The sequence below is a fragment of the Osmia lignaria genome, chromosome 14 (genome assembly GCF_051020975.1).
Source record: "Osmia lignaria lignaria isolate PbOS001 chromosome 14, iyOsmLign1, whole genome shotgun sequence".
Taxonomy (NCBI): Eukaryota; Metazoa; Arthropoda; class Insecta; order Hymenoptera; family Megachilidae; genus Osmia; species Osmia lignaria.
Window position 1 is genome coordinate 4,080,128 of NC_135045.1, and position 15,779 is coordinate 4,095,906.

The 15,779-nt window shown below is 39.1% G+C and overlaps 4 protein-coding genes across 8 annotated transcripts; 2 read left to right on the top strand and 2 right to left on the bottom strand.

Moving 5' to 3' along the window:
- Window positions 1-1,145: 1,145 nt before the first annotated feature.
- On the bottom strand, window positions 1,146-6,481 carry LOC117607437 (ankyrin repeat and SOCS box protein 16). Of its 3 annotated transcripts, XM_034331133.2 has the most exons (6): window positions 4,171-6,481; window positions 3,335-3,678; window positions 2,726-2,966; window positions 2,410-2,653; window positions 1,837-2,282; window positions 1,146-1,773 (listed from the first exon to the last, which is right to left on the bottom strand). In XM_034331133.2, the coding sequence occupies exons 1-6, from the start codon at window positions 4,195-4,197 to the stop codon at window positions 1,729-1,731; spliced, it is 1,347 nt and encodes a 448-aa protein (XP_034187024.1). In that variant the 5' UTR covers window positions 4,198-6,481; the 3' UTR covers window positions 1,146-1,728. The 3 variants fall into 3 exon arrangements, with proteins under 3 accessions (XP_034187024.1, XP_034187025.1, XP_034187023.1); XM_034331134.2 differs by having other exon boundaries at window positions 1,147-2,282; window positions 3,335-3,612; XM_034331132.2 differs by having other exon boundaries at window positions 1,148-2,282.
- Window positions 6,482-6,634: 153 nt separating this feature from the next.
- Window positions 6,635-12,730, bottom strand: LOC117607444 (uncharacterized). Of its 3 annotated transcripts, none has more exons than XM_034331145.2 (5): window positions 12,554-12,730; window positions 11,976-12,462; window positions 10,452-10,851; window positions 9,901-10,363; window positions 6,635-9,757 (listed from the first exon to the last, which is right to left on the bottom strand). In XM_034331145.2, exons 3-5 carry the CDS (start codon window positions 10,824-10,826, stop codon window positions 9,480-9,482), a joined length of 1,116 nt encoding a protein of 371 aa, XP_034187036.1. In that variant the 5' UTR covers window positions 10,827-10,851; window positions 11,976-12,462; window positions 12,554-12,730; the 3' UTR covers window positions 6,635-9,479. The 3 variants fall into 3 exon arrangements, with proteins under 3 accessions (XP_034187036.1, XP_034187035.1, XP_034187037.1); XM_034331144.2 differs by having other exon boundaries at window positions 11,972-12,462; XM_034331146.2 differs by lacking the exons at window positions 11,976-12,462; window positions 12,554-12,730 and adding an exon at window positions 11,499-11,945.
- Window positions 12,731-12,937: 207 nt separating this feature from the next.
- On the top strand, window positions 12,938-13,775 carry RpII15 (RNA polymerase II subunit RpII15). Its single transcript, XM_034331157.2, has 3 exons — window positions 12,938-13,210; window positions 13,284-13,357; window positions 13,441-13,775. The coding sequence occupies exons 1-3, from the start codon at window positions 13,082-13,084 to the stop codon at window positions 13,628-13,630; spliced, it is 393 nt and encodes a 130-aa protein (XP_034187048.1). The 5' UTR covers window positions 12,938-13,081; the 3' UTR covers window positions 13,631-13,775.
- Window positions 13,776-13,995: 220 nt separating this feature from the next.
- LOC117607442 (hsp70-binding protein 1) lies at window positions 13,996-15,716 on the top strand. The gene is made up of 5 exons (XM_034331140.2): window positions 13,996-14,207; window positions 14,284-14,524; window positions 14,598-15,000; window positions 15,086-15,323; window positions 15,396-15,716. Exons 1-5 carry the CDS (start codon window positions 14,164-14,166, stop codon window positions 15,604-15,606), a joined length of 1,137 nt encoding a protein of 378 aa, XP_034187031.1. The 5' UTR covers window positions 13,996-14,163; the 3' UTR covers window positions 15,607-15,716.
- The last annotated feature ends 63 nt before the right edge of the window (window positions 15,717-15,779 follow it).

Here is a 15,779-nt window from a genome sequence, read left to right on the forward strand (position 1 = left end):
GATGCAGAGATGTATAAGATGTAGGAGGATAAGTGATATAAGGATGTAAGGGATGCCGGGATGTAAGGGATGCAGAGATGTAAGTGATGCAGACACGTACAGAATGCAGGGATGTAAGGAATGCAGAGATGTAAAGGATGTAGGGATGTAAGAGATGCTGGAATAAAAAAGACATAGGGTTGGGCATCGTATGGCGCACAAAGACAAAAAGATAATAAATTACTGGGAAGGGTAAGACTAGGTCCATGAAGAATAATAAAACAATAAATAAGAGAGATGGTGAATAAAATGGGAAGTATTTGGAAAGGCTAGTTCTCGCGTGATCCACTATGAGTGGTAAAATAATATATAAAAGAATAGTGAGACGAGGCGCACCAAAGGGATAAAATCGTCAAGCCCCCTTATGAGTTTGTTTATTAAGCTAAAAAGATAAATACAGCAAATTAAATAAGCGCAGAAAATAAAATAAGAGTACGTGTATGTTTGACAGGTCTTGTCTTATCGACTTATCGACGGGTTCTGTCTTACCTTGTTTCTGGAAAGCGGTCGGTAAGTCCTCGAGTAGTTTCAGCCGCTTTTAAATAGATGGCGCACTAGTCGAATTTCTGGTTATCGATCATTAGTTTTTAAAAATATTTAATTTTACAATTATAATGCATTAGAACTTGGTCTTTACTTCTTATATCTCCTTTCTTTCTTTTATCCTACTTCTATTTTTGTTCTTATTCTCATCTACTTGTTACGAGATTAAAAATAGATGAACGCGCGTGAAATATAGCACTATTACGAACGTTAGCCGCGGAAAGAGAAATATCGTTTGTCATGAGAAATGGGACGCGCTGCATGCCCTCGTTTAAATCTCTTCTTGTAGAATCGAAAAGACAGTACCAAAATTGGCATAAGCGTAGCAGCCAATTGCGCACCTACGTACTCGCAAAGTATTTGCAATTTCCTCACTGGCGTGGCGATTGCCAATGCTTTGACGCGGGTCACCGTATCGAGGCTGCTATTTCGAGGATAGAAGAAGGTAGGGTAGAACGTGACGATCGAGAATGAATCCAGCTCGCTGTGATCGAGCACATTCCGTGCGTTGTAGCTGAAAATCAAGTTGGAACGTCGACTTAAAAATCAAGGATTAGAATAATTGAAACAAATAACCCCTTATATTCGATCTGTTCGATATCCTTCGTTTATTATTTCGCTCTTCGATTCGCACGAATGTAACAATACATATATCAAACATGTACAAGAATATACATTCCACTTTCTTACACGCACACTTTTCTCTAGGCATTTATTATATAGAACTCCTTCGGTTTAATTCACGCGCACACGTATATGTACAACTTGCACGTATGGCGTTTATTCCTTCTTACATATTTATAAATATATATGTATAAATAACAATATACGATGTATTTGTACGCAAACATGTGCATGTTTATCATACCTAAGTAAAAATTGCACGCGTAAATAAAGGTACAAAAGTGTCACGGACACGAGTCCGGGTTTGTTCGTCTACGTACAAAACGAACGCACGTCCAGCGATGACGAAAATTTCGACACAGCCGTGTTTCGAGGTAAGGTATACCCTGGAAGACCGGGTGGAAGCGATAGAAACTTATCGTTTCTGTCGCGTGGACGAAAAGGTTAGGAACGCAGCGGCTCGCGTCGTTGGTTGTCGAGAGGAGGTGTCGCGGTTGTCCTCTCGCAGGATGGGAAATTTGTTCAATGAAAATCGTAGAGAAGATAGCGATGCAGCGACTGAGGTATCTGAAGTTTGCAAACAAGTTTCGGTAACTTGGTGCCGCAGAGCCTGCGAATGATTAGCCTTGCCTGGTGAGTCAAGGGCAAAGGGGTCCTAGCCGCTTCCATCATCAACGCCCTCTGCGCGTCCGTCAGGCTGCTCGATCTCCGTATCATGCAGGGATCGAAACTTTCCGCCGCCTCCAGCAACGCCTTCAACAGCCGCGGCTTATCCGCCGTGTTCTGAAGTGAGTTGAGGATACCGTGAGGATCGCGGAACTGCGTCTTAATGACGACCCTGGCGCCATACTTGAGCAGAAGTGCCACCACGGCGACCGACGGATTCTCGTTCGATGCGATGTACTCGGCGAGAACCGGACGCAGCGCGGGACCCTCGTCGCTTCGTATCACCAAGTTAGGATCCGCGCCTCGTTCCAACAGCATCGACAGTATCTCCAATCTGTTTGGAATGTTGTCCGCGCATGCGACGTGCAACGGAGAACCGATGATCGGGGAACTAGCGTTCACGTCGGCACCTAAATGAAAAATTCCCTAGGTCCTTAATACGGAAACGCGAACCACCTGTTTCGTCGCTCGCGACAATACCGATCGATTTTCCCGCTAGAAATGGAGAAATAATGAAACGAAGAAGCGGAAACTCACCCGAGTTTAACAGCATTTGAACGATCGAGGGATCTCCCTTGAGAATAGCCAGGTCGAGAGCGGTGGGTTTCTGATATTCCGGTCCGAGATCGAGCCGTGCACCCTGCTTCAATAAGAGATCGATGACCGCTGGATCACCGCCGAGGATCGCGTAATGCAGCACCGTTCGGTAGTCGTGTCGCGAATCCGCCATCGAGTTAACGTCCGCGCCGTAGCTGAGCAAAAGCAGCACCGAAGCTATGCCCTAACGAACGTTTCACCGGTGATTAATCAATCGGTTTCCAATGGAAAATTTCGAAGCGTATGATCGATTTACCTGCGGCAATCTCGAGGCTTTCATCAACGGCGTCAGACCCGCGCGGTCCCTCGTGTTCGGTTGGGCACCAAACGCTAACAACAATTCCATGCACTGGAGATCCAACGGTGAAACCAGATTGATCTCGGAACCGAAGAAATAGCGCTTGTTCGGATTCGCGCCAGCCTCCAGCAAGATCCTCGCCACTTCGACGTGACGATTTCTCAGAGCCAGCCGCAACGGTTCGTCGCAAATCGTCGTCCTGTGCAGATCGTCGCTCGCCACATTTTATCTTTTCGAACCACCACCACCCTTTCGTATCCTATCATCGTCCCGTATTTCTTTTCGATCTTTCACCCCGTCTCGTCCTAACCCCTCGATGTCTCTCTCTCTTTCTCTCCCTTCACCTCTCGTTTTCGACGAGCATGATAAAAATAAATTTGGTAAAGAAAAAATATTCTGCTCACGTGTGCACTAAAGCAATTACGTTCGATGCAGCAATTTATAGCAACGGAAGATCCTTGGCAACGATCGAAAGATCGATCGATAAAAAAAAACGACGCCGCAGAAGGTTAGCGGGTGTAGAAGAGAGAAACAGAGGGAGAAGGAAGAGACGGAGGACGCTCGTACCTTGGAAAAAGTTCTCCCGTGTCTTTACGATGATCGACTTTGGCACCCTGTTCGAGCAACAGTTTCACCAAATCGAAATAACCGTGCTCGGCGGCTAGATGCAACGCCGAGTATCCACACTCGTCGGTCGCGTCAATGTCCGCGCCGCGGACTAGCAACAGCTGCGCCGCCTCCGTGTAACGCTGCCACACCGCGTAATGCAACGGCCTCAAACCCTGCGTCACCGGCTCGTTCGCCTTCGCTCCGCATGCCAGCAGAATTCGAATCTCGTCGAGCGGCTGTAAACGGATTATGGAATCGGCCAGCTCTCGCTGCAACGGATTGGCGATGCATTCGGAAGGCATCTAAACGTTTTGCAATCGTCGAAAGGAGAAAAATTAACCATTGGAACTAGAGTGCCTAACCGACCGACCCCCCCGCCCCTTCCCCATTTCGCTGGCCCGAACTTTACCCCTTTGTTCCCTTTGTTATTCGACGACAATTTTCAACCTCCAGTTCGAACGCTAGGGATCTCGTTTCGTACGCTCACCGTGAAACACTGCCAAAGTCGCGTTACAATTTTGGCGGTGATATCAAAAGCGCGATTATCGCGATTCGATTTTTTTTTTTTTTCTATTCGATAGAGATATTTAAGCTTCTTTGTTTAAACATAAAGTGAAAAGGAAAAGAAACATCAGAATTCGATACCGTGCTCGATGCGATGCGATTCGAATGCGGCCGAGTAAAACGCGTGCGCGCGCGACAGTCATTTCTCGATTCTCGAATTTTCTACGATCGGAATATGTCGTCGTTTGACGTTCGGTTCGTTTGCACGCGGTTGCATCGTGTTTACTCACAGCGAACAATCTTCGATGCTCCAGCATGTAGGACCAGTATTGCGAACTGCCTTCTTTGTCGGAAAGTCAGTCCTATTTAAAGCTTCGAACGGTGATTCCGCCCGAAAATAACACAAAGGGAACGCGCGGGAGTGTGCGCAGGAAATCTCGCGACAACTGCGCAATTTTCGCTTCGAAGAACTCGATTCGAGTTGTGCCGAACGGTCGTTTACGCTCGCATCGGCGCTCGCTCGGTGCCGCCTGCGCAAACTTGCTTCTATCTTCCCTCGATCCTCTTTTTCGACTGCTCACTCATCGCTCGTTTCACCCAAAATTTCCCAATTATCCCCCTCCAATATTCGAACCGAAATTAAACCGCCTACGATCATCCTTTTCGCGATCCACCTCCACCTCCGTCCCGGAGATCGACTCGCGGTGTCTCATCTTAAAAAAAAATAATAATTGAACGCAGCAGCCTCGTTGTTTGTTCTTTTTGGAAGTACTTTTTATTAAGAAATACTTTGCACTTATTAAATGCCTTATATCCTTAGTTCGCTTTAATTATAATAATTATTGTTATAGCATTGTCCTATCTTTCTACTTAGAAGCATGCTTCGCTAACACACGTTACACGACCCTAAAATTATAAGCAATTTTTTTTCCTTAACGTACAGCTTATGTGTAAATCAAACAACAATACTTGAATTTTCACGAAGCCGACAAGTGCAGAATTTCTTCTTCTTCTTTTATCTTGGAAATATTCGCAACAACCTACGAAAAATTCTGTACAGAAGCGCGTATGCGTTGCGATCTCGAAGAAACTTCTCTTCCGGTTACTATCCTTCGCGTAACGCCGATTACAGAATAATAGATGCTTTGAACAATCGGGATCGTTCTGGTCGATCGCAAACTTTCCCTCGAAATCAGATTGATAAATGCTCGAACCACGCGGTCGCCCTTGTATACCCTTTCTCTCTTTTCTCTTTTCCTCTCGGCGCATCTGTATCATTCAACAGGGCCGCGACAAAAGCGTACGAACAAAAATTAGAAAAAGAAATACAATTCGATACTTTCTTCCTCTTCTTTCGCGTTTGCTCCAACATTTCCTTCAACTTTTCCTCCTTTTCTTCTCTTCTCTGCTGCTCTTATCGATCAGGAAACACGCGCACGCACACACGGCAGTACAACAGGCACACACGCTTAAACACGCAGACAGGCAGGCATGCACTTTCGCGATAAAGCGATCGAACCGAATGACGCGCGGCTTCGCGCACAACGCATCATCGTGTACCTACGTTATTTTTCTTTCTCCAGCTAACCGCTAATTTATCCGTCTAACGGCGAGGATCGTTACGCGCGTCTCGATTGTCCTCTCGCGTCCAACGATCGCCGACCCCCTTCGACCGGAAACAACGCGCCCCGGTCTTATTCGTTTCCGGGCCGAACCTCGAGGTACGGGCCAACGTTCGACTCGACGTTTACAAATTGTACGCGCGCAAACGCCACGCTATTTATTTTATTTTTTTCAAACGGTCACGCTAAATTTGTTAGTCTCTTAAGGAACCTACGCTTAGAAAATTGGACTTTTCATAGGCTTGTGTTTTCATTGAAAAATATCTAGAGAGAACTTGGTGATCGTAATTCGAGCCAAGAAGCGATCGATCGGTCCCCGTTCTCATAATCTTTCGACAAATATTGCCGACAATTTTTTTCTCCTTACCGTACCAAATGTTACGGTTTAATATAAAATTATAAGGAAATATGATAGATTCTAAAAAAAGAAAATGTATAATAGCAAAAGATGAAATAAACGTGAAATAATAGAAAAAGACGTTTGTAAAAAAATAGAGAAACAACGTGTAGACCGATCGATCGCGTTCTACTACTACACGCGGGATATTGATCTCGGTAACTGTTAAAACGAAATCCTTAATATAGCGATCGGCTGTGATCATCGTAATAAGTATAATCGCAAACATTATCTACAAATAATAATACCGCTACAAGAGTGTAGTTCAAAGCGATAAACCTAATTAAATATAACGTAAACTGCCTCGAAATGGCTACGATCTACGCGTATTTCTAAGAAAACGGCTATAGTAAATAACAGTCGTCAAGTATACCGTCCAACTCTTCTTTGATTGTTGTTTAGTTACATACTTTAAGGGCGTTTATAATACACGTGAGTATGACACGGATTTCCACTAAAAATATTTGTTAGATACGCTGCTGAGCATTACTGACTTAAGCACTGTACTAAATTCACGTAAAATGTATCGTTATTATTAGAAAACTAATTATTCTTCATTGGTTTGAAATACTGGTTTTTTTTTTTTTTTTATAGATCTGTATAAAACCTTTGTCAACTGGAACTCTTTGAACAATGATTCGCGGGTTACGAATTTCTTTCTTTTCCCCCCCCCCTCCTATTTTCCATATCTTTTTCAAACAATGCCACGTGAGTTTTTCAATGAAACCGTCAACGTTTGTATACTTTTTTTTTTTTTCTATCCTTCTCCTTCTGCCAACGTCTCGTCGAACCAAGCGATAAAGGCAAGAGTTTAAAATAGGAAATAGGCGCGATAAATAGTGGGAGACGGTAGAGAAATAAAAAGGGAATGTGGGGTTGATGAACGAGAGTGTTGGAAGCGGGCGAAAAGATGGAGAGAAAAAAAAAACGGCGGGAGAAAGAGGGAGGAAAAGCAAAGAAAATCGTTTACCGCGTGCCGTATTGTAAAGACGAGTTAAAAAATGAAATTTTTGCCACGAATTATCCCGATCCGTTACCGTCTAAAACGGACACGAACTCTAAGATTGACTGCGTACCGCGAGAAACCAAACGTTCGCAAAGTTTCCTACCCTAATTTCTTTTTTCTTTCATTTTTTTTTTTTTAAGTTGCTCTTTTACACGGTATCCCATATATTGTCAAGTATAAATAAAGTCAGGATTTATCATCACGAGGCCAGAATAAAAGGCAGATACGTTCTGAATGATAGGAAATTTTCTGTACAGCGTTTTATACCGATCACGTCCGTTATTCGTTCTAACAATTCTTTTGTTAATCCTTCATCCTGTTCTTCTTCCTTCCGTTACTTTAGTTTTACGTTCGTTTCTCATTTCCATCGCTTATCTTTTTTTCATATCTGGCACTCTTCTTTCTCTATTTAGGCTGTTTCACATTTACGGTAATTTTACTTTGCTGTATTATTGCATCGCATGGAAAAATATGGCTTTATCCGAATGCTATTTAACAAAGGCAATACACTGTACGATTACGTTACATTTAGCGTATACGTCTATACGTGCGCGCGCGCTGCGTGTATCGTACGCGACAGGTGTTTCTATGTTTTTTTTTCTTTTTTTTACGTTTTACATTGCATAGAGGACCCGTGTACGTCCGCGCAAACACGCGCGATATTTCTACTACGTGTACGCTACGGATTTCAATGTATAATAATCATTGTAATCATTCAAAAAGGCAGACTCAGTGTTCGTAAAAATATTCAAAGATCGCGTATTTGAACGATTTTTATGAAAACTGCTCGATTCTGACGATTGATTATTAATTACTTTTTTTTTCTTTCTTTTTTTTTTTTGTACACTAGCATGTAAAAAGCATTACGCCATGTACACCATGATCGTTCGTATTATCTCACGTTTTTGACGAAGCAATGATCATCAACTTTCCTTCGAACGAGTACCGGTTCTTCGTGCGTCGAGTATCAAATTATTAATACATACATGTTCATGTGCTACGTATGTACATATATGTAAATGTATACGCATCGACAACTTATATACTCGCAACTGTATACTTTATGTGTATGTATATACGTGTTCTTTACGTGCACATGCATGTGTATATACACATATACCCGTGTGGTATATGTAATGAATGAGAATGCATTATGTTTATGTATGTCAGAGGATGTATATATACATGTACACATGCACGTACAAAGGCAGAAAGAAGACACTTTCCGCGACAAAGTGTCTACAAAAATATTTGTGTAATATAGATCCAGATTTGCAGTACAATAAGATTCTACGTGGTTGCTGCTCAGCCACGTGTCTTACCCAGTCTTTAATGTAGTGACTAAATTGTTCATTCGTGAACGAAGCAAACGATCTCGATGCAATTACAATATATCCACGTGTCATCGAATTTGATCGCGAGCTTCGAGCGTATCGTTACCACCGATTTCCTGCCGATCAGAAAGTGAGCGTATTTACCGCGAATAACTTGTTACATTCTGCTCGATTCAATAAGAAGAAAATGACGAAAATTCGGTACCTCGGAACCACGGATTAATTCATCGTTTTATCACCGATTCGAAGGGACCAACTTAACAGAGAAATACATACACATTTTTCATGAAATATACACACGCGAGCGCCCACACATATTTATACATTCATACGTACATACATACATACATATATATTCCTAATATATATGCATATATACATATACATATATAAATACGACATAATAAAAAAGAACCTACCCTACGGATACGTATTATCAAAAGATTTATTTTCGAGCGATCGTAAAAATATGATTCGCGTGACGCGTTCAATCTTCTCTGTGAACCGTGTTTTGTAAATCTGTTGTAGCAATCTGTGTATAGGACTCAAAAAAATACCTCTTACGCTATCAATGTACGCAAGGTGTATATGTCACTAAGTAGAAGAACGGAACACGGTCCAAAACTGAACCGTACAGGTGACTTTCGAACGCTGCATCGATACATCTATTTTCTTAATCTACGCGTTACAATAGACAGACAAAAAGAGATATAAAAAAAAAGAAAAAATTATAAGACCAACAAACTACTTGTGGTTATTCGATTAAATCAATATAGCAAAAATTCTTTTGTCTACCAATTTCATTATTTAGCAAACAAAATACATTGCCTCTTTGTGATTTCATCGCTTTCCTCCTCGATCACGATGCTGCGTTCGAAAGTTCGTGTATGGTGCCTTTATGTACACGGAATCGAGCTGTTCGAGACTAAAATCATACCTATCGTGTACGATACGTACACATTGTCAATTATTTCCTTATAAATTACTGCCTTCCGTAAATGCAATAAATGTGCTGAGAATCTAACGAGCAGTTTGGCGAAAACGCACTCGCACTGGGATTAAACGAAATGAAAAGATAAAAAAAAAAAATTAAAAAAAAAAAAACGAAAAGAAAAACGGATAACTCAGTGTGAGTCAATTAAGATGCGAACGGTGACAGTCTGGAACAGCTCCGATACGGCGATAAAAAAATTTGTTCGATTCAACTCAAATCTAAAAACTCGCTACTTTTCGTACAGCACTACGGTAGGCTGGAGTTTAGGCTTTCTGGCAAACGATAATTCATCATATGATATGGCGGACTCGCGGGACTTCCCGGTTGACTGTTCATGCCAAGATTACTCGAGCCACGACCGCGTTTTCGCCTTTGTAATATACCTTTTCTAACCATATAGAATCGAATCGTACTTATCGGAATTTTGTATTTTTCCGAAGCAACTTGAAACGTCATACCACGTGCCACCATATCCGAAGCTTGCTTCAATTCTTCTTCCGAGCGTCTTTGTCGTCTCTGGTAACCTGAAAAATAAACATGAATTAGTAAAACCATAAGAAAACCGAATACGATTCATTCTTTACTCGAAGAAACACCTCTCAGCGATACATTTATTTAAGCGTTCTTTCTTTCTATATTTCTTTATCTTCTCTAGTTTCTTTCTTACCTTCGATCGCAGGAAACGGACTACTAGGGTTACAATTACTGCTCGGTACCATACTGATGGAGTATGGTTTATCTTGCTGCTGCTGAGTAAATTGTTCGTCCGGTTCCATTTTAACCATGCCTTGGGTTTCAGTTAAAGTTGCTTCGCAAGCGCTAAGTGCTTTCTCCAAATGTTGTAACGCTTCGCTGTGTTCCATGTTCATAAAATTCGAGGAATTGGGATTTTGCGAAACCGGTGTGTTACTGTGTGACGGGGCACTCGCGCTCGCCGTACTAGGCGCGGCAAGCGAGGTAGCTTCCAAAAAATTAGTACTCGAGGTTCCATCGTCGGACATAGAATCTTCTTTTTTGAAATCGGGTTCTTCTGGTTGTGCTGTTGTAGATGGTGCAACAGAAGCGTTAGAATCGCATTGTTGCAAACTACTTAAACAATTGTCGTTCCCTTGAGTGGATAAACCGCGAACCTGGTAATCAAATCATTGTAGCAAGAATTAATTGAAACTCTATGAATTCTGCTTAAAGGATCTTTACACGTTAACATTAACTTTTTACCTGTAAAACTTCAGCAGCCTGCATTAGTTTAGCAAGTTGCTGTTGCTCTACGTATACTTCTCCACGATACATGAATTCCACCAAAGCTTGAAGTTCCCACATTTTCATGTCTCTCAAAAAAATAATTGGATGGGAGCACGGTATTTCCAACAATAAGCGTTCCAAATAATCGCTACAAGCTGATAACACCACTTTGTGACATTTTATTGATCCTCCGTCACAGGCCAAAGTAACATCCACAAATTGCTCTGAACTCAACAGTTTTGGAAATGCGCTGTGCATGTTTGACTGATGGGAATTCCATGATACGCAAAACTGTTGACGATCTCCACCGGGATAACTACCCGGGGTAAGCAAATTACTTCCACTCTCCATTATAGCTGACTTTCAGTTAATTTTCCTGTTAATATCAATGCGTTGTTTCACCATCTTTCCATCATCAAACAATTGTAGTTTTATTTGAGACAAAAAGAAACAAAGAAAGCTAAAAGTAACCACAGTCATCGGATACATTCAACTTCTATGTTATAAACTGTTGCATTTACTGTACAAGAGATAGAATTACATTGAAATGTTTAAAACATAATTATATGAAATACAATGTTATTCAAGTTGATAATATTTTCTGTATTTCAAAAGAAATCACCAATAAATGTTTATCTACAACTTAAGTGGGTCAATATTATTCGACTCTAATCTTATATCTTGAAAACAAAGAGTAAATAATAATAAGAGTAACAGGTTCATCAAACAAAATCAAAATACTACAGATTTTCACTGTTAGAGTGAAAGGATAATTCAAAAGGAGTAAGATGTAAATAGTGACATTAAGCATCAATGAAAGTATTAAAAATATACATTAAATATGAAAGCTAAAAATACGTAAAAACTCGTTTAAAACAACGCACAATATGGCTGTATTGTCTAAGAAAATTCAATATCAATGATACATATTCAACTACGCGTGAATATATATGTGTATATATACATATATATACATCTACATATACATAGGTACATTATAATTGAAAAATATTAAGGATATACCTTCGAGTGAATATTCGAAACGGTAATTCTATCATCGTTATGTACGGCTACACGAGATGAAATCAACATCGGTGAAGAGTTGAAAGAAAATCCATGGCACTAGCCGAGAGCGAATGTGCAACAAAACAAATCTGTCGTCGGTAGTACATAAACGAATTCTTTCAGACAAAAAAAGTTCAAATATAAACTCCAGTTACGCGGCGTTTATCGTAATCACGTGCTCAAAGCATACTAGCCGACAGGTTAACCAAAAAATATCGAATGTACGCAGAGAAACACAAGACCGTTTCATCAATAGAAAAATGGTGAAATCTTTGTGGGAGACGCTGTCGGCGTGAGTGCCATCACCCCCCAGGAACGCCTTGAACACAAGTTTGGTCTTTCTTTTTAGTTTATGACGCGAAATTCTACAAACTTCAGGATTTCGGAAAGAACAGAGTAGCATAAATTTTCGTATAAACGATTTTACTCACGAACTTTCAGCTTGGTCGGCTCTTCTCAGATTTTCGCGTCGCTTTCAGGAAGAATCCCTTAAGAAAACATTCATCCGCCGAGATTTGCACTAGCTAGGGGAGCTCAAACGGAAGGGTGGGGGTAGTAAGGCTGGGGGTAGCTTAGGGGAACACTAGCGCACCTCTTGCCTTTTCTGAAAACTCTTACTAACGTTAAACTTCCCGAACCATGTTCCAAATCTTTCTACCTATATACCTATCTGTTATCTATCTATATATTCAGCCCACACTTTCCCAATTTATTCGGTGCAACTCGTTGTGGACATTTTTATATAGTTGCAATTAAATTATGAATATTTATACAGAATAATTTGATACCGACATCATTTATTGTTCCGTTCGAAGTCTTGTTCTTTATTTTTCTACCACCATAACAGTATGCGCTCAATGTTTGTATTCAAGAGTGGTTATTTTCCAGAAAATCTTCCTTCCTTCTTTTTTACGTCAAAATCCTAACAAAATGTATTTAAACCAGTTATTATTATAACTTTCTTTAAGTAAGATTTTGTATGTACGAATTCGCGCCACTTTATGGAAACTTACCCATTATTTTGATATATATTTCTGTTGGTCCCACTCTTCCACGCAGACGAAAAAGTCTTGACTTATTTTAATATAATAAGTATTAGAGTGCTATGTTCCAAGCTCGATTTCATTTTCTTTTACTTTAAATTCTATAAAATTTATTCTGTAAATCATTTTGCTGGTTCCGACAAACACGCCTTATCATCGAAACAATTTACTATAATCGTAACCAATAAAAAACAGGTTATGATTTACTTCATTATTGTATGTAATTAATTACAAGTCTCTTTTTGCAATAAAATATAATATAACATCGTTGTTACAATTTAATGAGAAATTACATATCAATATCCCGATATATTTATTTATAAAACAGAAATAAAAAATTTGTCAAGATCGCCATTACTCGATACCTTTTGATTGTTCCGTCTTAAGTGTATATAACTAATGCTTGAAAAGTTTATTTATTCGGCATTCGATGAACATTACATAGATTCAAATCACTTGAATTTCATTGAGTGTGAAAGAAATTAAAACGTACAAGACATGTCGAAAGTAGCTGGATATGATACACACGATGACGGACCAGGTTTCGTCGGTATTAGATTTTGCCAAGAATGTAACAACATGTTATATCCAAAAGAAGATAAAGAAAACAAAGTACTAATGTATGCGGTAAGTGTCATACAGAAAAGATCATCTTTAATCTTATTGTTGAAATTTATAACGATAAGTATTCTCTTTCCAGTGTAGAAATTGTGATTTTAAGCAATTGGCAGACAGTAATTGTATTTATGTGAACAAAATTATGCACGAGATTGAGTAAGTAAAACCAACAATAAATTTTCAATGTCATTCCTAAATAAACATTTAGCAATTAATAGAAAACTATTGTATGATTTCAGTGAATTGACTCATATTGTGGCAGATGTTATATCAGATCCTACTTTACCAAGAACAGAGGAACATCCGTGTCCAAAATGTAATCATAGGGAAGCAGTATTTTTCCAAGCACAAACCAGGAGAGCAGAAGAAGAAATGAGATTATATTATGTGTGTACTAATCAGCATTGTACCCACAGATGGACGGAATAAAATTTTATTAATAAGGATTAGGGTTAAGGTTAAGGTTAAAGATTTGTATTTTCCTACAGTACAGACTGTCACATCAATAAATGTTATTTTTCGTCATTACCGAAAGACGGCGCTTCGATAGAATAGTATATTGTATGTTACCCAACGAACTATAGCGCAATAAAAAATTTTTATTAATAATTTGAACGTTCTTGTAAATTGTAATTGTGGAAAACATTAAGTCCGTTTAAACTACTTGCTTCCAAATTTATCCAATAACGATACCTATACCATTGAGTATAGATTGCTTTTGAATTACCCGACGCGCACGCGTCTGAGAAAATTATTTACCCCTCTAAATCATTTTTTTATTCAATGTTTAAGTTGTTTTTGATGCGAGAACAATCCATCTCTGCTATAATTCGTATTTCGAGAAGTTACGAAAACAGAAGTTTACAGCGAGGAACATTAGTGATTAGTGGATTAGATTTATAATGCGTTTTAATCAACGTTTCGTTAGAGGAACGTTTCTCTAAGATAAATTTATTTATTTAATGGGTGCAGCACATACGACAAAAATAACAGAAAAAATGGAGAAGTACGAAATGTGTCTCTTTAATTTATATTTTAATTTATAAATTATGGGTTATTTGTATTTAAATATTATTTCATAGCTCTCAGCCATCAGATACACGAGAAAAAACAGAAGGACAATCTCGTGCTAGTAGCAGCACGAGACCACTGTCAATCGAAGGACCATCGACTGCGAATAATAGCCAAATGCCAGTACAGGAAGTATTACCAAATCAACCTAGACAGCCAACAAATTTACAAGGATTACTCAGATTTGCTATGGAAGCAACCAATTCTCAAGATACCCCAAGTGATAGTCGGTTTCATCCATTGGACAAAGAAGTAAGGATTATGAATTTAACATCGTACATTCAACTTTCATGAATAATTAACTATAACTGATCCACGTTTACAGAGACAAGAGTTTCTAAAACAAACACTTTCCTCATTGTCAGTCAATGTTATCGAAGAACTACAGAAATCTATTAAAGTTTTATCAAATGTAGTTGACCTCAGACCAAATGATGACACTTCAGAACAAGAAAATGCTTTGGAAAGGATTGCAGATTTTGTAGATAACATAGATATAGCTAATGACTTCTATAAAATAGGAGGTTTTTCAATATTCGGTCCATGCTTAAATTCTTCCCATAGTAGCATTAGATGGAGAGCAGCTGAAGTTATTGCTGAATTAGCTCAAAATAATCCATTCTGTCAAGAAAGATGCCTTGAAACTGGTCTGTTCCCTATATTATTGAACATGATAGACACTGATCCGACTGATGCAGTGAGAATCAAAGCACTGTATGCTGTATCTTGTAAGTAGATGTCCTTCATTGATATAGTAGTTGGAATTATTTATATTATACAGAATTGTATAATTTATCTGGACACTAAATGTAGGTATAGTTCGTGAACATCCAGTATCTTTGAAGTACATGGATGTAAATGATGGCTATTCTGTTCTTCTGAGAGCTATGCAAAGTTCAGTGAAGAAATTACAAATTAAATCTGCATTTCTTTTATCTTCTCTTTGTACTAAAGAAAATACAGACAATTTAAAATTAACCCTAGTGAATATGGGTTTAGTGGAACAGGCAGCGGGTTTATTAGCCGCTGATGACATACTTCCAGAGATCAGGTATTACTTTATCTCTGTTTTACTGTATCGCATCCCGTTGAGCAAGATTTAACACGGTACTTAATGTTTCAGAGATCAACTGATAAATATTCTTCATGGTTTGACCAATGAGGATTTCCTTCCTGCTTTGAAAGAATGTCGACGACCAGAACTGTGCTTACGTTCTACATTGGAAAATTGTATAAAAGACTTGAAACAAGAAGAGAATATGGATCAAGTGGATGTATGCTCTCGACTGATGGAAAAAGTCTTTTCTGATCAAGATACAAATCAAGAAAGATAATTGCAACTAACAATAAGATCGAACTATCTTTTCCGCGGAAATAAAATTTGTACATTACCTGATAATATCGTTAATAAACAAAGCTAAATATATTTTATTTATATCACGTAGTATGTATTTTAATTTATGCATTTTAATAATTTTAAAAATATGAACAATAATAACCGACAGTA

Bases quoted from the DNA above. Each gene is read 5' to 3' on its own strand.
- LOC117607437 (XM_034331132.2), bottom strand. From the start codon at position 4,197: ATGCTGGAGCATCGAAGATTGTTCGCT. The intron at 3,679-4,170 runs GTGAGTAAACAC...CAAAACGTTTAG, and splicing joins AGCATCGAAGATTGTTCGCT to ATGCCTTCCGAATGCATCGC. The intron at 2,967-3,334 runs GTACGAGCGTCC...CGATCTGCACAG, and splicing joins ACGGGAGAACTTTTTCCAAG to GACGACGATTTGCGACGAAC.
- LOC117607444 (XM_034331145.2), bottom strand. From the start codon at position 10,826: ATGGAGAGTGGAAGTAATTTGCTTACCCCGGGTAGTTATCCCGGTGGA. The intron at 10,364-10,451 runs GTAAAAAGTTAA...TTTGATTACCAG, and splicing joins AGGCTGCTGAAGTTTTACAG to GTTCGCGGTTTATCCACTCA. The intron at 9,758-9,900 runs GTAAGAAAGAAA...TTTATTTTTCAG, and splicing joins TCCGTTTCCTGCGATCGAAG to GTTACCAGAGACGACAAAGA.
- RpII15 (XM_034331157.2), top strand. From the start codon at position 13,082: ATGTCGAAAGTAGCTGGATATGATACACACGATGACGGACCAGGTTTC. The intron at 13,211-13,283 runs GTAAGTGTCATA...TTCTCTTTCCAG, and splicing joins ACAAAGTACTAATGTATGCG to TGTAGAAATTGTGATTTTAA. The intron at 13,358-13,440 runs GTAAGTAAAACC...GTATGATTTCAG, and splicing joins AAAATTATGCACGAGATTGA to TGAATTGACTCATATTGTGG.
- LOC117607442 (XM_034331140.2), top strand. From the start codon at position 14,164: ATGGGTGCAGCACATACGACAAAAATAACAGAAAAAATGGAGAA. The intron at 14,208-14,283 runs GTACGAAATGTG...ATTATTTCATAG, and splicing joins ATAACAGAAAAAATGGAGAA to CTCTCAGCCATCAGATACAC. The intron at 15,001-15,085 runs GTAAGTAGATGT...CACTAAATGTAG, and splicing joins AGCACTGTATGCTGTATCTT to GTATAGTTCGTGAACATCCA.